The 26993-nt window shown below is 32.8% G+C and overlaps 1 protein-coding gene across 2 annotated transcripts in view; it reads left to right on the plus strand.

The window, feature by feature from the left end:
• LOC114334143 (PHAF1 protein CG7083) overlaps positions 1–26993 on the plus strand; it is a 52549-nt gene that overhangs the window by 2605 nt on the left and 22951 nt on the right. For both annotated transcript variants that reach the window (XM_050649955.1, XM_050649956.1), the window contains exons 2-4: positions 8030–8112; positions 15172–15299; positions 19439–19602. In XM_050649955.1, the coding sequence (XP_050505912.1) occupies positions 8030–8112; positions 15172–15299; positions 19439–19602 (375 nt within the window). The remainder of the gene's footprint in view (positions 1–8029; positions 8113–15171; positions 15300–19438; positions 19603–26993) is intronic.

Raw genomic sequence — 26993 nt, forward strand, 5'->3', positions numbered from 1 at the left:
TTCTTCGCTGTCCAAGGAGAGGATGCCAGACCACAAGATCAGTTAGGCATGGCAACCGTTTTTTCCATTTCACCGACTTAAATGGAAAAATTAACTGCAAGTTAACTTTATGTCAAATTTTGGAATTGATGTTCATGTTCATTTTGGAACTCGATTTTGACACAGTAATGAAAGTAACGGGGAGAGGAAGTGAAGCTATAGGGGACTGGTACAGCATGTGTCGAGAAGTCTGTTCCTCTGTGATGTCAGTGAATCGCCGTGGACAGCTTCGAGGTACGGAAGAAGACCCAATCCAAATTGACGAAGCCAGATTTGCGGGCAGAAGGAAATACAACAGAGGACGAATATTAAATGGAGACCATCCAGCAGAATCAGAAGACAGCGATGCTGAAGCGGAAAATAATCGGAATCATGGACGCTGAATTGACGGTCTGTGGGTCTTCGGATTAAAGAGTAAAGAGGAGGTCCGATATTTTTATGTTGAGCGAAGAGACAGAGCGACCCTAGTTCCCATCATACAAAGGGAAGTTGAAGCTGGGTCAGTAATTCACTCGGACGAATGGCCAGCATACGGCAATTTGCGCCAATTAGGCTACGTGCACTCAACCGTTAACCACCAGGAAAATTATGTCGACCCACAAACAGGAGCACATACGCAAGGGATAGAAAGATCCTGGTTGGAGGGTAAAATTACGATTTTGAAAAAAATGAGAGGTGTTCCTGTCAGTACTTTGCAGTCCCATTTGGATTATGTTGCGTGGAAGTTTCTACGAAGGAATGTAGAAGATAAGTTTATCGCTTTTCTGCACGATGTTAGAGATGTATATGTATAAACCGTTTAAAATGTTTATGTATTGTCAGTTGACCCTACAAATAAGTTTTTCAAAGATTATTTAACTTTTAAGTAATATAATAAATTTGTTTGTAATAAATAAAATAATATATAAATAATAAATAAAAAGTTTGTAATAGTTTCTCTAATTTGTTTTTGTACGTAGACCGCATGCCGAATCAGCTAAACTGCCGTAGATCGCATATCAGACGGTAGACCGCATACCAAACTAGAAACTCTGCCGTAGACCGCATACCGAAGTAGCACCTATCTATTTATCGAATAAAATTTATTAGACATTTATATTTTGTTTCAATATAATTTTGATAATTTAAAGTTAAACTGGCGAATTTACTTTCTTATAAATATTTACAGCGAGATTAACTTGCCAATGTATGTGACGAGTATGTATTTATTTGATAAATTAGTAAAATAAGTATTATGTGACGTTAGTAAATTGGAGCAATGTCAGTTTATTGGTGGAATAACTTTATTCATAGAATTAAACTACTATTTGTCGTTGGTGAAACCGGCTATAAGTTGCCTAGAAGGTACACACAGATTAGCGTCATGTAAACGATCGGGGCAGCTAAATAGGGAACTTGCATAAAATTTTAAATTCGAAAAAAATGTTATAAATCACAACAGAACATAATTTAAAACATGTATCAAAGATTAAAAAGTTTTGTTTGGCTTTCGTTTGGCCCCTAAAGATGATTAAAAATTCAAATTAAAACAGGTGGTCCAAAACGCGTCGTGACGTCATTCGTTTAAATTATGATTACATTCTTCCAAAAAAGTAAACAGAATTTCAAATTAGACATTATAAACGTCAGTAGAAAATACAGTTATGTAACCTTACAAGTGTTTTTGATCGTTTGAACTATTTTAAATTGACTAAAGGTTCTCTAAACCAAGGCCAGAAAACAAAAAAAAATATAGATTTTAAATTTGTACTTGTTATTATGAGGTTTTAAGGCGTGAAATTTTGGAAATCATATTTTTAAAGGAAACTGAATATTATTATGCAATAAAAAAATGTGCAAGTTCCCTATTAGGTTTGGCATTCGTTTTGACACTGACACTATTAAATGACATTTAAAATAGTTCAAACGACCAAAAACACTTGTGAGGTTACATAACTGTATTTTTTTACTGACGTTTATAATGTCTAATTTGAAATTCTGTTCACTTTTTTGGAAGAATGTAAACATAATTTAAACGAATGACGTCACAACGCGTTTTGGACCACCTGTTTTAATTTGAATTTTTAATCATCTTTAGGGGCCAAACGAAAGCCAAACAAAACTTTTTAATCTTTGATACATTTTTTAAATTATGTTCTGTTGTGATTTATAACATTTTTTTCGAATTTAAAATTTTATGCAAGTTCCCTATTGACATGAACTTAAGTGGAATATAAAACATGCATCTATAAAAATCTTCGAGATTCTCAAGTAGACTTCAACCATCTTATTATTTCCTGGTAGTCCTAGGTATATTAAATCGATATGAGCAGAAACAAAGAAATATATCTTCTTCTAGTGCCGACTCCACTTATGAAAATTGGCTATAACCAGTGTAAATTCGTCTCTATCTTCTGCTTCTCTTAAAAGCGTTTGTGTTTTTAACCTGGTCCAGTTGCAAATATTTTTCAGCCAGGATATTTGTCTTCCACCAGGAAGCTTACGCATTTTTCCTTCGATTTTACCCTTTATAATCAGTTGCAACAACTTGTACTTATCATTTCTAAGTATGTGCCCCAAATATGTTGTCTTAAGCTTCCAGCTTTCTGATTTAGTCAACATTAACAGTCCAGTCTTTGATACCATAAAGAAAAATAGGGTGAATATAACATTTTACCATCCGTTATTGGATTTGAAGATTGAGTCTTTGGTTACTCAGAAATTTCCTCATCTTCCTCTAGATTGCTCTGTTATTGATAGAATTTCTGGTTTCGGATTTAGATCTTCCATAATCCAGACTCATAATAAGTATTCCTTCAGAACAATAGTTTCCAATTTTTAATGTTTGAATTCATCCATTCAAATAGTCTCAGAACCATTTGACTATCAAGGGTGGAACACCTAAAGTATCTAGTTTATTTAATAATATATCATGATTCACCCTGTCGAATACCTTGATATCCTGAATTGATGAATATTCATGCCGAATCATGATAAAATTTTTCCAACTTAAGACTATTGCTCTCAACTGTTTTCAAATTTAAGCAGCAACTGTAAGCAAAACACACATAACGCCGAAAAGACCTCCTCAAAAAAGAAACAAGAAAGTAATATTTTAGATAAATATCGTTTAGTTAGAACCTTTGAGGAGTTATGCGTGTGGCTGGCCTCCACACCATGTAAAACTTTAGAGTCTAGAAACCCCAACGGGCGACCATGGCCCTCCATGGGCTGTCAGCTGTCACCGATGATGATGATGAAGTGTAAGCAATATATTGGAAATTATCGTTAAAAAGAGGATCATTGGATTTAACAAACAAAATGTCTTTATCATTAGTAAATAAAAGATATAAATAAATGTTTCTGTTGTTGGGTGCCTGACATATTTGTAACATGTTAAAATAAGTAATAAGCAATAATAGAGGATAGAGCTATCCAATAGGAAGATGGAGAAATAGAAAAAGGTTGGGATTGAAATGTGAGATGAGGAAGAAGCTATAGGACACCTTGCTAATAAAAAAATTCTCAATATTAGCATCTTAAGACGTTTTCTGTAAGAGCCTGTGTCCACAATGCTTTCCACTGTTTCCACCAGTAGTTACTATAAATCCGTTTCAGTATTTCCCACTAACACATCATCAACATACATGAAGCACCAGATAATGTTAACCCGTAGTTCCTCTGTTGTCTAATTCAATAAGCACCGAGCCCTGATACAATCCTACTCATCATTCTCTTTGCCTTATCCCTATGCGGGGTCGGTTTCCCTAATTACATTTCTCCACACAATTCTATCTTGGGTCATATCAATGTTAATCCCCTTTACCAACATGCCCTGCCTTATCGTCTCCCCCCAGGTCTTCTTTGGTCTTCCTCTCCTACTCCTTCCTCGAATCTGCACTTCAGCTATTCTTTGTATTGGGTGATTAACGTCTCGATGTTGAACATGACCAAACCATCTTAACCTGTGCTCTCTCATTTTGGCGTCAGTTGGTGCCACACCTAGACTTCCCCTAATATACTCATTTCTAATTTTATCCTTTTTTGTCACTCCACTCATCCATCTAAGCATTCTCATTTCCGCCACATGCATTCATTGTTCCTTTCTTTTTCACTGCCCAACATTCAGTTCCGTACATCATAGCCGGTCTTATGGCTGTTTTATAGAATTTTCCCTTCAGCTTCATTGGAATTTTTCTGTCACACAACACACCACTCGCTTCTTTCCACTTCATCCATCCAGCCCTAATTCTACTGCATGCATCTCCATCTATTTCTCCATTACTCTGTAATACCGATCCTAGGTACTTAAAACTATTGCTTTTCACAATCATTTTACCATCCAAAGATACCATTTTATTTGTACAAACTCAATCTTTAAATGAACATTCCAAATACTCTGTTTTTGTCCTACTAAGTTTTAAACCTTTTTCCTCCAGAGCTTGTCTTCACTGTTCCAGTTTTTGTTCTAATTTTCTTTCACTATTTCCTATTAACACTACATCATCAGCATACATGAGGCACCATGAAATGCTACCCTGTAGTTTCGCTGTTATCTGGTCCAAAACTAATGAGAATAAATAAGGACTAAGCACCGAGCCTTTGCGCAATCCTACTTTCACCTGAAATTTATCAGTCTCTCCCACACATGTCCTAACACTAGTCGTTACTTTATACATATCTCTCACAATCTTTACATATTCGCCAGTGACTCCTTTCTTATTGAGTGCCCACCACAGAATCTCTCGAGGAACTCTATCATATGCTTTCTCAAGATCAATGAATACCATATGAACGTTGGTCTCTTTATTCCTATATTTTTCCATCATTTGCCTTACAATGAAAATTGCATTTTTTGTTGATCTGCCCTGCATAAAGCCAAATTGTTTATCGGATATTTCGGTTTCTTCACGTATCCGTCTATCAATTACTCTCTCCTGATACAATCCTACTATAACATGAAATTTATTACATTCACCTCTCTCACCTAACACGAGTGGCTATTTATTCATACATGTCTCTCATAGTCTACACATACTCCCTAGGAACTTTTTTCCTTATTGAGCCCCCATGACAGAATATCTGGAGGAATCATATTTTATGCTTTCTCAAGATCAATGCTTACTATATGAGCGTTTGTTTCTTTTTTTATGTATTTTTTCATCAAGTGCATTGTAATGAAAATTGTATTCGTTGTTGATCTGGCTTGCATAAAGCTAAACTGAGTATCAAATAATTTGGTTTCTTCGTGTATCCGTCTATCAATTACTCTCTGCCATATTTTCATCTAATGACTAAGTAGTTTTATGACCCTGTAGTTTGTACATTGTTGTATATCTCTCTTGTTTATGTAAACATGTACTAATATACTCTTTTCCATTTGTCTGGCTTGTTTCCCACTTCCTGTCATCTTATCATCTTGTGGTTAGGACCAGTTTATCATGTAACGTTAGTTTAGAAATAAATGGAATCTTATAAATTATTCTATTCTTTCTTGAACTTTGTTGGACGAACACCAGATCTCTTATTCCAAATGTCTTTTCTGAGATTTTTATGTGCTTTGTGCAATATCTCTAATAATACTGACAGTATTTCTCCTAATTTCTTCTAATTTATATAACCCTATAAATTATAATAAAATATAAATATTGTCTAAAATTGGACAGCAGAGGCGCATAGTAGGAAAAGATGGAAATATCTGGAGGAGGCCTATGTTTAGCAATGGACAAATTAGTGCTGAGTGATTATTATCCCGGCGCTGATATAAACTCAAATCATAATTTACTCTGCTCCAAAATACAAATTAAATTAAAGAAACTAACAAAGCCAACTAAGCCTAGCAAGATATATCTCGACCCCCTTAAAAACTCCCAAACGCGCAGACACATATCGCAGCAGATAAATAATAAAATGCACAGAATATCAAATATACCAAACGAAAACAGAGCTATTAGCAAATGTTGGTACAATATTCAAAACTCTATTTTAGAGGACATAAGAGAATCTTTAAAAACACCTACAATGTTGCCAAAAAATGACTGGATGAACCAAGAAATTCTAGACCTGATGGAAGTTCGACGGAAATACAAAAATAGAAATAATATCAAATACCGTGAAATCAACAAACTCATAAGAAGAAAAATTAAACAAGCCAAAGAATCCTGGCTCGAGAATTCCTGTAAAGAAATAGAAGACCTCCAAAAAAACATGACAGTTTCAAGCTCCACAAGAAACTTAAATACACCTTCGGATATAGAAAACAGAGAAATGCTCACGTACTTAAAAACGCAGACTGAAAAATTTGTGATCACGAACAACAGTGCAAAGAATATACTACCTGTGGCAACCAGTTAGACAGAGGACAGAGGTACTGAATTCTGAAGTCAGAAAAGCAATACAGCAAGCCAAAAACAATAAAGCACGGGGAAAACATTACCTACTTAACCACTTTCTTTAACAAAATTTACAACGAAGGAAAAATACCAGATGATTGGTTGGAGTCATTGTTTATAACATTACCAAAGAAAAGCAGACCCACCAAATGTAGCGATTTTAGACTAATCAGTTTGATGAGTCACGCACTTAGATATTTTTACGAATTATACAAAATCGAGTATTTCTTCTGTGAATAATTTGGATTTAGAGATGGTCTAGGAATTAGAGAGGCACTATTTTGTATGCGCTTTCTTTTACAAAAAAGCTGTGAATTCCGAAAGAACGTTTATGTTTGTTTCATCGACTTCGAAAAGGCATTCTACCGAGTACAACACGATATACTTTTCAATACGATATACTTTTCAATTGCCTACAGGCAGCAGGACTTGACCACTACGATATAAGACTGCTAAAATACGTATATTACAATCAAGTAGCATCTATCCAAGTTGGAGATAGTCGTACTGAAAAACTACCCATCAAACGGGGTGTGCGACAGGGTTGTGTTTTGTCACCCAGTCTCTTTAATCTGTACTCTGAAGAAATCTTTAGGGGGGCTTTGGACGACAGACAAGAGGGCGTAAGACTGGGCGGAGAAGTAATCAACAATATCAGATGTGCTGACGACACAGCCATTCTTGCAGAAAATTTAGATCTCCAGACATTAGTAAATCTAGCCAGTGAAGCAAGTTATCGGAGAGGCCTAAAAATCAATATTTCAAAGACAAAGTGGATGGCAGTTGGAAAGATAAATGTAGATCAAGGCGTGCTTTCTCTTGATGGAGAGGAGATAGAACGAGTAAACCATTTTAAATACCTTAGAAGTTGGTTAAATGTAAATTGCGATTGTGATGAAGAGATAATAACCAGGATTGAAATATCACGTAAGGCTTTTATGACCTGGAAACCAGTTTTATGTAACCGAAGTCTGTCGATGAAGATTCGCAAGAAGGTCTTAAAATGTTACGTGTGGTCGATATTATTGTATGGTTGTGAGACATGGACGTTAAAAACCACAATGCTGAATAAATTGGAAGCATTCGAATTGTGGTGCTATCGACGAATCCTGAAGATATCGTGGGTTTCGCACACTTCCAATGAAAATGTTCTCCAAATGATGAATTCAGAACGTCTGCTCACAAACATCATAAAGAGGAGAAAAACAGAATACTTCGGCCATATAATTAGAGGGCCTAAATACCATCTACTTCGCCTTATAATACAAGAAAAAGTGAAGGGAAAGAGATGGATTGGTCGAAAGAAACTTTCATGGTTACGTAATATTAGACAATGGTGTGGTTCCACGGTAGAAGAATTATTTCGCGCAGCCGCCTATAGAGAGAGGTTTCAGGAACTTGTAAACATGATGACAACCAACGTCTGAATACGGAGACGGCACCTGAAGAAGAAGATGATGATTATCCAAAAAATTTAATCTTGAAATTAAATCCTATGGTGAATAAAGTCCACATAAAAATTAATTTACTTTTATATCCTTACAATGGGAGGTTTAGCACTAAATATTATGTTGAAAATATGTTTATTATTTATTTTACATAATTAAATTTATTTTTAGGAATGCACTTTTCACAAGCTGTTGCCATCATTCAGTCCCAAGTTGGTATTATTAAAGGTGTTCAAGTACTTTACAGTGATGTAGTAAGTATAATATTAAATCTTCTTTACTAAATTAGTAAGAAATGAGAGAATTTTCAAAAAATAATTAAAAATAGACAATAATATTATGAAGATAAAGAAGAAATGTGAAAAATGTTTGTGCACATAATAAATGAATAAAAGCTACAAGAAATTGAGTAATACGAAATAAGCAACTTCTATCGATGAATAAAGAAAATAAACACAATACACAGAAGTACATCAGAAAATATTACATAATATGCCTCATATCACACATCTCGTTCAAAAGTGTATAAACTCGGACATCTTGGATTTTAAAGCACCCTATGTAACGCACAGCTGAATGTGGCTGCATTTTTATGTTTGTGCATCACAGTGTTGCCATGCTGTTTTCTATATATTTCTTTCATAATTTCAATCAATGTTAAATATACCTACAAGAATAATAGAATAATAACATTTACTTCTCCGTCATTATACTAGGTATAATGATAAATGAAGTGTCAAATTAAAGCTTATAATCCAAGGATAGTACTAAAGGTAAGAAATTAGACCTAGGTTGTCTGTCCGTCTGTCTGTCTGACTGCGAATATAACTCCTCCGTTACTATACCAGGTAGAATGACAAATGAGGTGTCAAATGAAAGCTTATAATCCAAGGATGGTACTGAAGGTGAGAAATTTGACATAGGTTGTCTGTCCGCCTGTCCGTCCGACCGCGAATATAACTCCTCCGTTACTATACCAGGTAGAATGACAAATGAGGTGTCAAATGAAAGCTTATAATACAAGGATGGTACTAAAGGTGAGAAATTTGACATAGGCTGTCTGTCCGCCTGTCCGTCCAACCACGAATATAACTCATCCGTCACTATACCAGGTAGAATGACAAATGAGGTGTCAAATGAAAGCTTATAATACAAGGATGGTACTAAAGGTGAGAAATTTGACATAGGCTGTCTGTCCGCCTGTCCGTCCAACCACGAATATAACTCATCTGTCACTATAGCAGGTAGAATGACAAATGAGGTGTCAAATGAAAGCTTATAATACAAGGATGGTACTAAAGATGAGAAGTTTGACATAGGCTGTCTGTCCGTCTGTCCGTCCAACCGCGAGTATAACTCATCCGTCACTATACCAGGTAGAATGACAAATGAGGTGTCAACTGAAAGTTTATAATCCAAGGATAGTAGTAAAGGTGAGAAATTAGACCTAGGTTGTCTGTCCGTCTGTCTGTCTGTCCGCGAATATAACTCCTCCGTCACTATACCAGGTCGGACGGACAGGCGGACAGACAGCCTATGTCAAACTTCTCATCTTTAGTACCATCCTTGGATTATAAGCTTTCATTTGACACCTCATTTGTCATTCTACCTGGTACAGTGACGAAGGAATCATATACGCGGTCGGACAGACAGACGGACAGACAGCCTAGGTTAAATTTCTCACCTTTAGTACCATCCTTGGATAAGCTTTCATTTGACACCTCATTTGTCATTCTACCTGGTATAATGACGAAGGAGTTGAGTTTGCAAACAGACAGACAAGACGGACGGACGGACAGACGGACGTGGACAATTCAATGTTTTCACATTTTTTCAAAATTGGTGAAAACAACAACATAATAAACTTTACTTAATTGGTGTTTCAAAACTACTTACTTTTAACACATTAGGTACACAATATTACAAGGTTTCTAGCAAGTTAAACGTCACAATGATTTAAAATAATCAAGTAAAAACCTATATATACATAACATATTAGAACATACCTAAAATACACAAAACTGATACATTTCACACACAAATATAATATCACAAAAAATTGTAACGTGATAGTATGAAAAAATAGAGGATACGGCAACGGTGTTACATGGGAGGGTCGGATTCAATGCCAATATCTACACAGACATATATTAGGGTGCTTTAAAATCCAAGATGTCCATAAACTCAATGTGTGTTTATCTCATAGATTTATAATACTCTAGATTGCGCCTTACGATCTTAAAATGGGTGACGGTTGCGACAGAGATAAATGAGCCTATTTGGTCGGTAGTCTCTTTCTAATTCAAGGGGAGTATCGACGACGTCACTATCCTACTCTGTCGTCGAGTATTTTAGATGGTTTGACAGTTCGAGCGGATGGCGACGAGAACTGGTCGTTTGTCTTCGGACGTGGATAATCCTGGTTCGAATCCCATACCAATCTTTACTTTTTTATTTTTAGTTTAATCAATATTGCGTTTATTAGATATTATTACATCTCTAAAATAAATCTATGCAAAGAAATATATAACAAATAAGAAAAACTGTGTAGGTACCTATAGATTTTTAAAAATATAAAAGCCAATGTTATTTTTTTTAATAAGTTAATGGTAGAATACTATAAAGTAATTAAAAATATTCGTAAAAAAATACCAATAATTAATATCAACATAATGTACCATCGATTTATTAATTGAATCGGTCATTTAAAAAATAACACGAGTCACATTCCTAATTTTACAGAAGAGCAAAGAAAACTTAACTATATAGTCGAAAGATGGATGAAATGGATGACATCAAAATTCAAAGTTATATTGTAGTTTTGTTCCTAATGTTTTTACTGGAGTGTCGTTTTTGCACACAACGTTTATCTTAAAGGAGTCTATTCCTCTCAAAAAGTTAGTTTCTCAAAATTGTGGACTTTGCTGTTTTTGAAATGACCGATTCAATTATAAGTAATTAGACATTATTTTTATTTATGAAACTATTGTTACAATTTTTTAAAAAAGTAGAAGCAAAACAAATATTATTCACATCATTCGAATAAGGACGAATTTATATTAATAACGAATGACTTTTATTTTACTATGCAGTTCACAAAATGTATTCCAATATTAACTTACTATACATAGGTACTACATTTAATATCTGCTAGATTTACTTAGGTCCATTTTTCAGAAGTAAAAATATCTAATAAACGCAATATTGATTAAATAAAAATAAAAAAGGTAAAGTTGGTATGGGATTCGAACCACGATTATCCACGTCCGAAGACCAAAGACCATTTCTCGTCACCACCCGCTCCAACTGTCAACATATATTACTCGATAAAGTGGGATAGTCACGTCGTCGATATTCCCCTAAAATTAAAAAGAGACTACCGACCAAATAGGCTCATTTATCTCTGTCGCAACCGTCACCCATTTTAAGATCGCAGGGCGCAATCTAGAGTATTATATATCTATGGTTTATCTCACCAACAAAATGCATTATGCATCATTTTTTGCTCACGGTCCGGTAAAAACAGTATCATTCAAACTTGTGACAAGAATATGCGCTAGTTTCCGGTGAAAAACTTAATAAAAAAAGTATTAATTCAAAAAGCGACCATATAACACCAATGTGTTTTAATATTTCTTTCGGGAAAAATGTCATCAAAATTTGATTTGCCAAAATAAAATTTTTGAAGGAAAACTGTAATATTTCGAATCAAAATATCGTTTTTAAAGCTGTTATTTTCTTTTAACAAATATTTTTCCTATCTTACTCTAGCCCAGTTGTAATAGGTAAAATATTGATACACAAATTAAATGTATACTAACTAAAATAAATTTTTTTAATATTTTGAGTTAATACGGTTTAGAACAGGATGTGCCATATATACTATCTATTATAAACTGTTTTTTATGTTTAATATCTCTTTGACGATCTATTGTAACTCTATATACTATGGGAAAAGCTACAAAATGTAGAATAATTTGTTTTTTGTTTGTTATTGTTGTCAATAACATTATTTTTTATTGATGTGAATGGACTAATTATAAAGGTGGTATGTAAGTCGTTATTGATTAAGTTCATGGTCACTGTCAGTATATACAAAGTTTTTGTTTTAACTAGTTTTTATACATGTAGTTAAGCAAAAATTTTATTTATTTATTTATGTACTCGACGCCATTGTTAACTCTTTTGTTTGATTTTGCATTTTTTTTTCTTATATTTATCTCTTACATTTTTATTTTAAACTAGGCACTATTTCTTACATTTATCTTAAACCGAAACCAGTCCTACCATTCATCCCTGTTTGTAGCCCTTTCTTCTCAACCATCAATTCCCTATTTTCTGTATGTATGCTCCATCTTTATCCGGGTTGTCCTTTCTTTTCTTAGTGATTAAGCCCCGTTTTAGGATCATCTTTGGCATCCTCTTCCTTTCCATTTTCATTACATGACCCGTCCATCCCACTGTCTGTGCCTTTATGAACCGACTGATGCTTGGTTCGTTATACAGTGCCTCTAGTTCACTGTTTGTTCGTCGCACCCAACCTTCCACCGTGTTTTTGCCTCCATATATAGATCTGAGCATTTTCCTAATTTTTCTAATTTTTTTCATTGCCCATACTTCGCTACGATAGTCACTGTGGGCCTTATTATCGTTTTACATATCCTTAACTTTGTTTTTCTCGATAAATATTTGGATTTCATCCAGTGGCGTAGCTAGCATGGTGTAGACACCCGGGGCGGTAATCTATAGTGTCACCCCAAATCCTAAAAATAAAGATTGTTAAAATCAACGAAAATCTGATACACGTATGTTTTGAATAATGAAAAAAATAAGAATTAAGTATAGATAATAAACCGAGGTTATTTAGCCTTGTTTGCGCCATTGTTGCTCGAAAGTAATTCTTGATTAATTTTAGCTTACTAAAACTTCTCTCACATGAAGCAACCGATAAGCAAATGGTTATAAGTTTATAAGTATATAATTTTAATGCGAGCGTTAAATTTGGGAGAGATTCGATGAAATTCCATTCCATAATGAATTTTAAAAAGTCCACAGCTAACCATATTATATAGGCTGTAATATTGGCCGCTTGTAAATGTCTTCTGAGCCTTGGTATTTCCAGCAAGAGGTCTGCTTCTGATACCTCTTCAAGGCAAAGTCACAAAATGTTGAAACAGCTAATTTCAACTGTTCACTGAATGCAGCCACATCATGAATGGACCTTGATTTGGTTTCGAGTTCAAAATTGAATAGGTCAAAACAGTCCTTCTTCTTAAAGTGCCCTCTCCTCAATGAAGGTTGGCTACAATTATTGAAAACTTTTCTCGGTTTTTAGCTGTTCGTATTAGCTGTTCAAAATTTAGCCCTGTCCATTGTTGGATGTTTTTGAATCACGACAGTGTTTTTCTTCCTTCTACTTCTTCTTCTTCGTGTAGACATTCACGTCCACATCTGAACATAAGCCTCTTCAAGTCTTCCTTTCCATTGTTTTTTGTTGTAACCTACTTGTAACCAATTTTTCCCGGCAGTCCGATTCAGATCATCTGTCCATCTCATAGGAGGTCTGCCTCTGGGTCTTTTGTGTTGGTATGGTCTCCAGGTTAGAATTGTTCTGTGTCATTTCAATTTTAATGATTTTTGTACCACAGTTTGTTTTTCTTCCTAGTTCTCTCTATCCCACGATATTTCCTTTCACTGTAAGTTGGGCATATTGGTACTTTTTATTTCTCAGTATGTGGCCTAAGTATGATGTTTTTCTAAATTTCACTGTGTGGAAAAGTTCTCTTTCCTTGCTTATTCTATGCAGCAAAACAGTCCAACATATCCTTTTTGAAGTTCGGCTCGAAGCAGTGTGAGTCCTGTATCGGTAGCTAAGTCACTATCCACTCGTTTTTGACGTCGAATTCGTTTTTTGGTGGGAATGTCGTCGTATTCTTATTTTTTTCGTGGCAAAATCTATTATTTCATATAATATGACTACGTTTTTCTTCAATATAAAGTGCAGCTATTTTGATCCCTCATTGATCACCGGTTATTCCTTTACTTTCCAATTCAATCTGACAAAAATTTATTTCTCTTAGAACATCATTCCCAAAGAAAAGATAACAAAGAAATGTCCAATTACACACAGCGGGCGTAAGGTTATGTGGACACCTCTGGTGTCTAAATTTTCATGTTGATGACATAATTCCTCAATTGCAGCAACAAAACTATACTTATTCTCCCAATACTTTAACTGCAGCATAGTGAGCACTCCAACGCGTTTTGAACAGTCGTTTAACAGATGCTTTGCTCTGTGTTTAATAAGCACTTCCCAGCAGGCTAGTGGAAGCAGAAAAAAATTGCCTCTACAGTTCCGAAAAAGATTACCTACTCAAGATGTATTGTATGCAAAAGAGTGCTGACCGCATAAATTAGTTAAATGATCAATACATCCAACGAAAATGGCATTTGTTTTTTGCAAGATTTCGCACTAATGTGTTTTAAATGCATTCATTTTTTTTGGAATCCTGAGAAAACTAATAGGTATTCACCTAGTTTATCTTCAGCAAATCTTTTGAGTCTCTCTCTTTGCATTCTGGCTAGTTTTCCTAGCTTAATTTTTGTCATGTTTACCTTACAAAGGAGTTTCTCCTATTGGAAGGGATCAAAGGAGCCCCTTACAAAGGATTCCATTCTGTTACTATTGTCACGGTCCCAGGCCGGCCTTGTCAATTCCGGAAGCTTCTGGCGGCGAACTGTTTGAGACCCTTTCTGTGGGGAGAAACTTGTTTACAATCGGCGTATCTAGAAGACCATCTATAAACCTCTTTTTATTGCTCTGTGTAAATAATATTTACCTTTCGATGTTTCTGGAAATCAGTAGACTAATTGTACATAACTATATAAATAGACATTTTTGGAATTGTTTAGTGGTGAATTTGAAACCGTCGGTGTACTTTGATATGTAACGGTCGCGGTATTTTTGAATTTGTAATTAGATAAATTAGTAGATTTGGTGTAATAAATAAATTAAATATCGTAGTTTGTAAAATAAAGGATATAAATTCAGTGTTTTTCATTTGTTTAGAAGTAAGTTATTAAAAATAAATAAAGTCAACTAAAACTAAACATTAGTGCCTAAAAGATCATAGAAAAGAAAAGTCACTTTTGTAACACTATTTTTTGGTCTCAAAAATTTTATCGGTCCTGGCCTAAATTGGCGTTTATTTTATAAAAATATTAATTGATGCGTTAATTTCTTGGAGTAGTGTATTTTGTTACTTTCAACGTGTTCTATACTCTGTAATTTGCAAGTTTGATTCTTTTTTTAGAAACCATTAGAAGCGGATTTAGTTATCAACCTTCCACATGATGGAATTAGACTGTTTTTCGACCCAGTTTCCCAGAGACTTAAAATTATCGAAATATATTCAATGAAATTTGTTAAGCTGAAATATTGGTACGTATTTTAAGGTTACAAATCGCTCGTACGGAAGAAAAGTGACACAACTCAAAAAATGCATAATTCCAGTTATCTTGTTAAATTTATTAAAAAATACTATACTTTACCAGGTAAAAGTGTTACATAAATGTTTACTTCCAACTTCGTAAGATGGCGGTGGTGTCATTATTCATTTGGCGATAAAACGAATATTTTTATACCGGAACAAAATGCATTCACCAGATGCAAACGTTGGCAATTAGTTTGCGCTTGACAACAAACATGTTTGGAAAGCGATCGCCATTTTTGCAAGCATAAAATATTTATGCTCAACTTTGCAAACGTGTTGACTGTTGAAAAAATATTGCGGGAATTGAAATTGTATATATTATAGAATATATTTATAATGGTTTTATATATAAAATAACGGCTAATGAAGACATTCAGCTACGTTATCTATTAAATCCATTTTCTTTTTTCTTTTAATAAAAAAAAATCATTTCAAAAACTTATTTATTGAGAAAGGTTATTTTAGGTTACGTTCAAACCAAACAAGCAAAATATCAAATTTTTACCCAAACAACCAACCGTTCAGCTCGCTGTCAACGAGTTTAAGAATCAAAACGCAAATAGTTGTAGACCTGGATCCCGCGTACCAAAAAAAAAGTTGATTGATAGCAAGCTTAAAATTTGTTAATAGCTTAACGGTGTCTAGTCGGAAAAACTTTGATGTACGGGAACACTGGAACAGGGGAAGTTTTAATTGTGGAACAGTTTAAAAATTTGGAACGTCAGATTACGAAAACGTCCCATGTATTTTGTCGGACAGAACATCCATTTGATTTGTTACCCTTTCATTAAACTCTCATTCAAAAATTAGACTGCTATTACTAATCAACATGATTCCTGCCATTTGACATGGTCTTCGTGTTCCACTCATTAAAATGCCCAGTTGGTGATAAACACCAGTCTGATTTTTGCATGAGAGTTTATTGAAATGGTAACAAATCAATTGGAAGTTCTGTCCGACAAAACACATGGAACGTTTTCGTAGTCTGACGTTCCAAATTTTTAACCTGTTCCACAATTAAAACTGCCCCTGTTCCAGTGTTCCCATACATCAAAGTTTGACCGACTAGACACCGTTAAGGTATTAACAAATTTTCAGCTTGCTATTAATCAACTTTTTTTTGGTACGTGGGATCCAGGTCTATTGTGAACGTATTTGCATCTGGTGAACGCAGTCAAATGACACTTTTGCTTTTAAGGTTATACTCTGACGTTCGACGTGAACGTATCGTTATTTATCACGAAAACCGTTGTATTTCGAGAAGTGTCATAGGTATTTTTCGTTAACGTTTAAAGAAGTGACCGATGTTTTAAAAATAAATGACATAACTCAAAATTTTTATTTTTTCTTTGTTAAATCAAATGAAGGGTCAGGGAGAAGAACGATGAATGTCTATATGAAAGCATTTTCGGTAAAATGAGAAATAAAGTTACATATTTCCCCTTGGCCATTCATAGGTTGATAGTGCGAAGAGCTATTTTCAGACTAGATTCACAGATAGCTTTCTGAGCAAACAGATTGCAGAAAAATCGCAAAATGACCAAAAATTGACATTCATCGTTTTCCTCTGTGGCCCTTCAATGCAATCATAGTTTTTTTTGGTTTTGCTTCTTACATTAGAAACATTTACTTATCTATATTCTTCGTTTTTAATTTATAAATTTTAGCAGTTACCGTTTAAAACTTACTGTTGAATCAAGATCTAGCTAGAAATGAGAGCATTATCATAACGAAAACTTTGTTTATTTACGTATTTTAATTCATAATATGGAAAATTGCTATTATGAAAAGTAGTTTAGAATTAATAATTATGTTTTAATTTAAATTTATGTTTTTATCATTCTAATTTAAATGTTATGAACTATAAAGGTCGAAATTCATATTTTTATATACCTCGTATAAAATTAATAAAATTTTATATATTATGTTGGTTGCATCATAAATCTTAGAACATGAAGAACTTTTTATGAAGAATAACTTTTCTTCGTCAAATTAAAAATAAAAGAGTTATAAATGAGAATATTATTGGTATCCATAATTTGAGAAAAATGTTCAAATATTTTTTTCCATTAGAAGAATGTAATTGCACATATCAGACCATAATTTTTTATTCCAAACAATATTATTTCATATAGTGTCGGTTCGCTAAACTCAGACACAACTAGTGATTTTAGTCAATAATTTTGACAATTTGCCAAAAAAAAAAAACAATTACTAAATAGTTAATAATTACTAAATAATTAGTAATTTTGTCAATTTTGGCAAAATACGCAAAAAACAAAAAAAAATTACCTACTAATATCACTAGCCAGTTGTGTCGAGTTTAGCGAACCGACTATAATAACAATTTCATAACAAATGGAACAGTCCATTTATCATAAAGGGGAGGCCGTATACTCGTATAAACCTTTTTAAAGCTGTTAATAAATTATTGCTTTTAAAATATACTCAAATTGTATTTTTGAACATCTTATTTATTTTATATAATAATTAAATTCGCTATCAAATGTCATTGATATTTTATTAATACTTAATTTAAAATTTAATTTGACATTGACGAAGTGTCAAACTCAAATGTAAATAACCTATGCTTTGCTTAACAAATCGAGATTAAACAAGCTGAAAATGCGAGCATTATCATAACGAAAACTTTGTTTATATACGTATTTAAATTCATAATATAGAAAATTGCTATTACGAAAAGCTCTTTAGAATTAAAAATGATGTTTTAATGTGCAAGTATATCATTCTAATTTAAATGTTGTGAACTATAAAGAATCTTTACTCGAAATTCATATTTTTTTACATACTTCGTATAAAATTAATAAAATTTGATTCATGATGGTTGCATCATACATCTTAGACCAAGAAGAGATTTTTATGAAGAATAACTTTTCTTCGTCAAATTAAAAATACAAGAGTTATAAATGAAAATGATTTTGGTATCCATAATTTGAGAAAATTCGTCAAATATTTTTTTCCATTTTAAATAACAATTTTCCAATATTGTAAAATAAATAATACATACATGATAAAGATACTTCTTACTGATGCACTTTACTTGGATCTACAGACCGAGCTAGTCTCGTAAATTCCACGGCTTTGCGCCACGCTTCACGCAACTGTATTTGCGTACTTGTATTTTGAGTTGTGTGGTCGTGCGCTGGTCGCTGGTCGAGTGGAGTTATAATTTATCAAATTTAAATATAATCGTTTCTACTGATCCATTATTAATATAGTATAATATGTATTATTGCTTTCAAAATATACTCAAATTGTATTTTTATACATTTATTACACATATTATTTTATATAATAATTAAATTCACTATAAAATGTCATTTATATTTTATTAATAGCTAAATAATTTAAAATTTAGTTTGACATTCACGAAGTGTCAAACTCAAATATAAATAATAACATTTGCTTTGCTTAACAAATTCAGATTAAAAAAGCAGCCTACTTCCTAATAAAAGATTTCAGGTGACGTTTAGTGCCTGGTAGGAAATAACCGGATTGTGACGTCACGTTTTAGATTTTGAGGTCGATTATCTCGAAGACGGTTAGAGATATCGAAATGCCGTTTTCAGATTTGGATTCAGAAGACAAAACTACATAAGAATCCATCGATACATCTGCTCTAAGTATTGCAGGAGCGGCAACGCAATAACACACAGACTTTTGCAAATTTATAAACGAAAAGTTTTCGTTGAAAACTAGCAACGATTTCAACTGACGTTTAGTATGTCGGCAGAAAATAAATGTATTATGACGTCACATTTCAGACTTTGAGGTCGATTATCTCGAAGACGGTTAGAGATATCAAAATGCCGTTTTCAGATTTGGATTCAGAAGAAAAAACTACATAAGAATCCATCGACAAATCTGATCTGAGTATTGCAGGAGCGGCAACGCAATAACACACACACTTTGCGAATTTATAAACGAAAAGTTTTCGTTGAAAATCCATTTTTTCTCCCCTGAAAAGAGTTGTTTTTGAGTTGTGCCACTTTTCTTCCGGATGAGCGAAATGTTCCGTAAAAATCGATTATAAATGGATACAGTAAATGCTATGTTGTTGTTTTAGTGGATTAGAATTTAATTCCCCAGAGATTTTGCCTTCTATAGAACAAATCGAACATTCCTTTGGAGCCACTCATCCCGGTGTTTACGATTCAGAGAAACAACTGTTTATGTTAAATTTTAGAGGACTCTCTTTCTATTTTCCCGTAGAGTCCAAGTTTCAGTGTGGTAAGTATATAGTATGTCAACTCCAGGTGATATAGTATGAGTTAAGAAAACACGCTGTATATAATAGAAATTAAGTATATTAACAACGGTTTGACTAAAATCAATTGCGATTTGCATATGATATTAAACTAATTAGCACTTGCGCAGTTGGGCTGCCAGAAATATTAAGAGTTAAACAACTATCTGAGGAAATAGTTCAGTCGTTAGCGATTTGATTTCTAAAAACGAGACAAAAAGCTGGATTTTGATGTGTATGTCAATTTTGGAACCACAAAAAATGCACTCCTACCTCCGGCTTTCCCGGAAACCCCGCCTCGTAGAGGTGAAAAACGGAAAACATTGATTTTCCAAGAACCTGTACACGGTAGAAAAAAATGTTTCAAGCAAGAAATGTAGCTGAGATAATTTTAAATAAAAGTTTTTGTTAGCTTTTTTGTCTAGAATGAACGGTTCTCTCAGAAATAACGCTTGAAGTAACCAGCGATTTTGAATGTCAGTTACGAGCGCGAAATCAATTTTTTAAATAAAGTTTGTATCAACTCAATAGTAAATATCTTTTAGTCAAAGCGTCCTATTGATAAAAACCAAAATGCATTTTGAAGGTGAAGAGTGTAGCTTTCGTATTCGATATTTGCATTTCGTCCAAATTAAGTCAATTTCTATAAAGCTGTTAAATAAACATTGCGGGATTTTTGCCATTTTTTAAGATTCTCATATGAGACGAATCAAATTTATCATTCCATTGACCGGTCAATGTGCACTTTCCATTGGTAGAGCCTAATCTTCAAAACATAAACTCGGGTGCAAAAAAATCGATCCCCTGAAAGTTTGGCCATTTTTGATGTCTCGAATTTCCTAAACCTGTTGTCCGATTTAAGTGATTTTAAAACCTTTTTATATACTTGGCTTGGTTGGTGTCACGGACTCCGCAAATTTTGTAATCCATTTTAACAATAGTTCTAGACTAACTAGGTACTTGAAATTTTCAGGATAGCTAAGAGCTGACTAACAATGCAATATTTAACTGCTATTGTATGGATAAATGGATTCTTTTTTAAATTTCAAACTGTTTTAAAAATGTGATTTTTATGACATTTTATATTAACTATGACATTTGAATTCCATTTTAACGTACGTCAACACGTCGAGGGCCGATAGCTCTGTGGTAGAGCATTAGATCGGAGATCTACTGGTCCTGAGTTCAAATCCTACCTCTCGCTTACCTTTTTTTAATTTTTTTAATACATAATTAAAAGTTAATATACTTAAAATTCATACTTTATAAGTTAATAGGGAACTTACACTAAAAATTTTTTTTTGCATAAAATTGTTAATTTATGTTTTAAAATGTTATATTCAAAATATTACGTCTTAACAATGAATAGTGTACGTACAACATCTAATCAAAGTTCCGCGCCTAAAATTTCCGTTTTAAACAACTTCAAAAGCGAGACCTGAGGTCTGACGTCACAGGCCACTCGTATCGTTTGTCCGTTCGGGGTGGGCCATTGCATTTAATGCAGTTTGCCCATAGATAATTAATATAGTTGAAATATCTTGTTTTACTCTGTGGCAAAAATGATTTTTTCTGTGACAGGCAAAATATTAACATTTTATCTCTGTTGACATGTATCAAAAAGTTCTTTTTTATGAAATTACTTTGTTCGTTTCTTGTGTTGAAGAACAAAGAAGAAACAAGTGACTTAAAAGTAAACAAAACTTTTAGTAATAAAAGTAAGAGTAACTAAAAAGTATTGGTGCTACTATAGTATGCGGTCTACAGTCGGGTTTCTACTATAGCTTGCGGTCTACCGAGGGATGCCTTGTAAGTATAAGCTGAGATGATAAAGATATTAACTTGTAAAATTACAATAATGATTCTTCTTATTTATGCGTATTATTAACTTTGTAAAGAAGGATTTTGTTGCTGCTAATCACCATAATCTTTTCTCAGAAGGCTTTGAACACAATAATGAAAGGCTCCGGTAGGTACTAATAAACATTACAATAAAATATAATCTTTATTATAATGCAAATTACACCGTAATCTTTTCCAGGATATACGAAATCCTTCGATTAGAGGTAGGTAGATCAAACCCACGGGGTAAACCGTATAAGTACTATAATATAATGGTACCAAACTATTGTTATAAACGGTTTAAACATGCTTATTAATAACTCTTACTTATTTGCCTTGACACCTAGCATTTCTTCAATAGAATAGTTTTTACTACTTTTTATAAAAGTTGCCACGATGAAGACATCAACGGTAGGTAAGTTAGTCAGATTGACCTTTTGAAAAACCCTCGTCCGTCATATTATGCGTTTTAAACTCTTTACAAGGTAGCACTCAACTTTATCAATTTCAGTTTAAAACTAAGCTGATTGGGGAACTACTTATTACAATATATAAGATGAACATAAATAATACCTAGGAATTTTTCATTAAAGACGATTAAAATGTAATATACCCGTGATACCTACCTTAATCGCGTTGTTTCCGCCCATTCACCTTGGCCGGTGACGTCGAACCAATAGAAGGACGTTCAAGAGCCTCCTAAGATATTTTAATTTTATAGCATTTTCAAAACGTCGTAATTAGCGTACGGGTTAAAAATATTTGTTTTTTTCGCATGCAAGCGTTTTAAGATCATGTTACCTATGTTTTTTAATATCATTTTAATATTTAAAAATTTTTGCAAGTTCCCTATTATTATATATGTTATTTTAAATAACCGTGGTATTATAAAAAGTACTTTTTTATACTAGTGTAAGGTTTGGAATTATTATAATCTGGACCTCGGAGTTTAAACTACACTATATATTATTTCGAGTAACTGTTTAGCGTATGTTTGCAACAAAGTTAAGAGCACTTAGGATGTTGATAAAAATCTGATATATCTCATAATTGGTTGAAAGACCATATTACAACGACAGAAACCTCAGTGTTGGTTCTTGTTATTTCGCCGCGGCTTTATACAAAAGATGACGCTACTAGTTTACTCGGTTGATGTTTACTTTTAATAGATGGCGTTACTTTATATGTCATATTAATTTCATATTTTATTTCTGAAAACTATTAAATATTATTAAAACCTTTTTATATACTTGGCTTGGTTGGTGTCACGGACTTCGCAAATTTTGTAATCCATTTTAAAAATAGTTCTAGGCTACCTAGGCACCTGAAATTTTCAGAAAAGCTTAGAACTAGCTAACAATGCAATATTTAACTGCTACTATACAGTGTGATTAATTAGTGGGGTAAAGCTCCGTAGATCCGTTATAGTAATGTATAGCGATAAAACTTAATATCAAAAATTGTAGCGAACTTTAAGCTGCACATTAAAAAATTAGTTAGAATGTTACAGGGTGGTCGATAACATAGTGGCAGACCAAACTTATGTTTTTTTTAATAGTACACCCTGTATTTTATTTTAGATTCGAACTCTTCATAAATTTTCCATTATAAAAATATAAAGCTTTGGTATGTTATACAGGGTATTTACAAAGTTATAACCAATTTTATATGAAAATCGTAACAAGCTCAACTCCCTGTATAAATAAAAGTAAGCAAAAGGGCAATGGTTTATTGACGTCATATTGTTTTACTTATTGTCAAAATTTTCGTAAATGATTGATATTGCTAATTTTCTTTATATTGAATACAGGGTGAGTCAAAGTGCAAGTAAATTGTTTTCTCAGTAATTTTAAATAGAACACCCTGTATTTTATATCATCGAAAAGTACCATTACCATACTTTAATTTTTATATACCTAACATTGCCTATGTGTAAATTTATTAGTTTTCGAGATATTTTCATTTTTCAGAGCAAAATTATGAATAATTACGGGTCTAAATCTTTCCAAATTTTAAGTAAGCCATGACTGAATTGTCTAAGACTGACAATTTACGATTACTGATTATCAATCTTTAATCAAAGTTACAATTTTTGTTATTAACTTTTATTACTATCTATTACTATAACGGATCTACAGAGCTTTACCCCACTAACCAATCACACTGTATGGATAAATCGATTTTTTTAAATTTCAAACTATTTTAAAAATGTGACTAATGCAATGATGTTTTAAAGTACGTTAATACATCGATATCTGCTACATAAAACTTGATGGTGGCTCAGTGGCATTAGACTGCAGATCGAGAGGTCCCGAGTTGGAACCCGGCTGTTGCGTATCTTTTTTTAATTGTTTTAATAAATAATTAAAAGTTTATATACTTAAAATTATATATACTATTTTAAACAACCGTGGTATTATAAAAAGTACTTTTTTATTACAGTGTAATTTTTGGAATTTTAAGCATTTGATATCGCTAAATTATTTTATATTCTCTCCTATAAATAACAAGAATGTGTGTGTACTTTGTACGCACGTAAGAAGTTATACTTCTACTACATATTATGTGATTTTTAAGACTATACCAAAAATTTAAAAAAATAAAAGAATAAAACGCACACAAACACATTGAAAAATGCCACAAAGAAAAAATGATTTCTGGACGATAATAATTGTTGGCAAAAATTTTAAATACGCATTTGCTGAAAAAAAAAATTATATAACAAATATACTTACAATCATAATATGCATAAAAAAATAAAAAAATAAAACTTGCATCGGGAATTGAACCCTTGAATTTCGTGCCGCTTTGACTCGTAATCGAAGCGTAGACTCACTCGTCCAATCGCACATTATTTATCATGTGGAAAATACGGTAACTGAACGTTTTACTGTTTGACAGTAGTTGTTTTGAAAATTATGTAGTTTAAATTTTGTGGAAGAAAATATAAAAATATAACAAAACAGTAAGAAAACAATATATTACATGAAGATTGGTAGAACTTTTGTTGGTAATCAAATTAAGTATGTAAATCAAAGCGTTACATACCTACTAGATAAATAAATCTACGCCAAAAAATCATAATTTAAAAATAAAAATCGAACCTAATTTGGGATTTCTCTCTAAAATCCGCATTCTTGAGAAAATAAATGTATGTATTTCAACCTAATCCAAATGTATAATTACAATATGATTATAATAAAAACTAGGTACTTACCAAATTAGAATGAGTTTTCCTTGTCCAAAATAGTCCAAAAGTCCAAAAATATAGGTATATGAAAACTATTTAAAAAGGCAGTATAACTATTAACTAACTTTTGTTTGTTGTTTCTTTTCACACAAATTTTAAAACGCAACAACCATAAATAATCTAACTACAGCTGTGCCACAGCCGCCATATTGAATAATTTTTGACATGTCATTTGAACATCCAATCAGAACAAAGTTATAATGCGCATGCGCCCGGTCGCTAGGTTTTCCCATATAAAAATTTACCCTCTATCGCCGGTAAAGAAGTATAACTTCAATAAAAAGGTTTTCTACAAAAAAGTTCTTTTTTATAAAAGTGTAATTATCTTTTAATATGGTATAGCCTTATTCTTTAACAATATCGCTGTAACAATATTGTTGCTAGACAGGTAATTTGTCATTGTATACCAGGTGTACGAATTAAACTGTTTTTTACTCAAAGTTCGCATCACCCTACTATTATATGTCCTATTATAGCGTTTATAAAATACTGAAATTAAAAACCTAACATTCTGTTTTTAGATTCATTCGCTTATGTTGGATAATAAAATGTTAGGTACTTTAACAACTGGCCATGTTCGTCATCAGTACAGGGTGTTTCTAAATAAGTGCGTCAAACTTTAAGGGGTAATTTAACACATAAAAATAATGACTAATAATCATATGTCTGCAAACGCTTCGTTTCCGAGATACGGGATGTTCAGTTTTTTTCACAAACTGATGATTTATATATTGCTTTAAAATCAGTTGAGATATGCAAATCACATTTGGTGGGTTTTAAGACGTAGTTATTGCACATTTTTGACATACAATTAAGAATTTAATATTCACCATTAGCTCGCAAACAGGTATTATGACCGATCGTATTACCCAATGGTGAATATAAAATTCTTAATTGTATGTCAAAAAATGTGCAATAACTACGTCTTAAAACCCACCAAATGTGATTTGCATATCTTAACTGGTTTTAAAACAATAAATAAACCGTCAGTTTGTAAAAAAATTCAACATCCCGTATCTCGAAAACGAAGCGTTTGCGGACATAATATGATTATAAAGCAAACTGTCATTATTTTCTCGTGTAAAATTACCCCTTAACGTTTGTCGCACTTATTTAGAAACACACTGTACTGATGACGAACATGACCAGTTGTTAAAGTACCTGGTACATTCCATGTCAAATCACTCAGGCAAAAAATTTTGGATCTCCGATTTTTCTGAAAATTGGTATATAGCTTCTGCGGGACGTAAAAATAAGATATTTAAGGTCAAAAAATCTTCTTCTTTTTTTCTCAAAATGTTATTTTATGCGATTTTACAGTGATTTTGTGTTTATTTAAACAAATTTGCATTTTCTGTCGTAAAGTATCAACGAAAAACATAATATTTTAATAGAAATGACTCAAAAATGTCATTATGTGGCATTATAACAAGTTATTTTGAATCAAAACAAGTTTTTGATCAAATTTTATAGTGTAAAAAACGTTAAATTTTTACATTTTCCTCCATTCCCAAAATACATCATCATCGATTTGGCTGAAAATTTGCCCACAGATAGCCAAAAGATAGGACTTTAAGTGGTTAGAAGGATTTGAATTATATTACAATACCAATAAAGTTACATGCAATAATATCAGACTCAAAAGTATATATTAGTCCAGTCGGGATAGCATTTGACCTTGAATGTCAAGCTGCCCAAAATTTTATTTTTCTGATCTTTAGGGGAGTCAATAGTAGCTTAAATTTAAAATCACGAATGAATTCCTCCGTTACGTTAGCCGCCATCTTGATTTTAAAGGAGAACCTATTTTGCTCAATATCGCCGCCATTTTTAACTTTTCGACAAAAATGGTAGGAACTGAAAGTGTTCCAAATAAATCTTATTTACAATTATTACAATTTCTTTTTAACAATTTTTGTCGTGAGGTCGATATTTTCGAGTTAATTTTACTTACAGTAGACGCCTATATTTTTGACTATAATATTGCATGTAACTTTTTTGGTATTGTTAGGCAAGCCGCACACCAAAGAAACATGAAACGAAAAACATGAAACATGAAACGTGAAATATGTTTCATGAAAATAAAACACTGCTAAACAAATCTCAAAGTCCGCCTACCAATAAAACGAGTGTGATTCATGCTCATGACACATTTTTATTTTCGGAGAGTTTCATAAATGGCCGGACGCATATTTGTTTAGCAGTGTTTTATTTCCATGAAACGTAATTTACGTTTCATGTTTCTTTGATGTGCGGCCTGCCTAATATAATTCAAATCCTTCT

This window comes from Diabrotica virgifera, chromosome 4 (assembly GCF_917563875.1).
Source record: "Diabrotica virgifera virgifera chromosome 4, PGI_DIABVI_V3a".
NCBI classification, from domain to species: Eukaryota; Metazoa; Arthropoda; class Insecta; order Coleoptera; family Chrysomelidae; genus Diabrotica; species Diabrotica virgifera.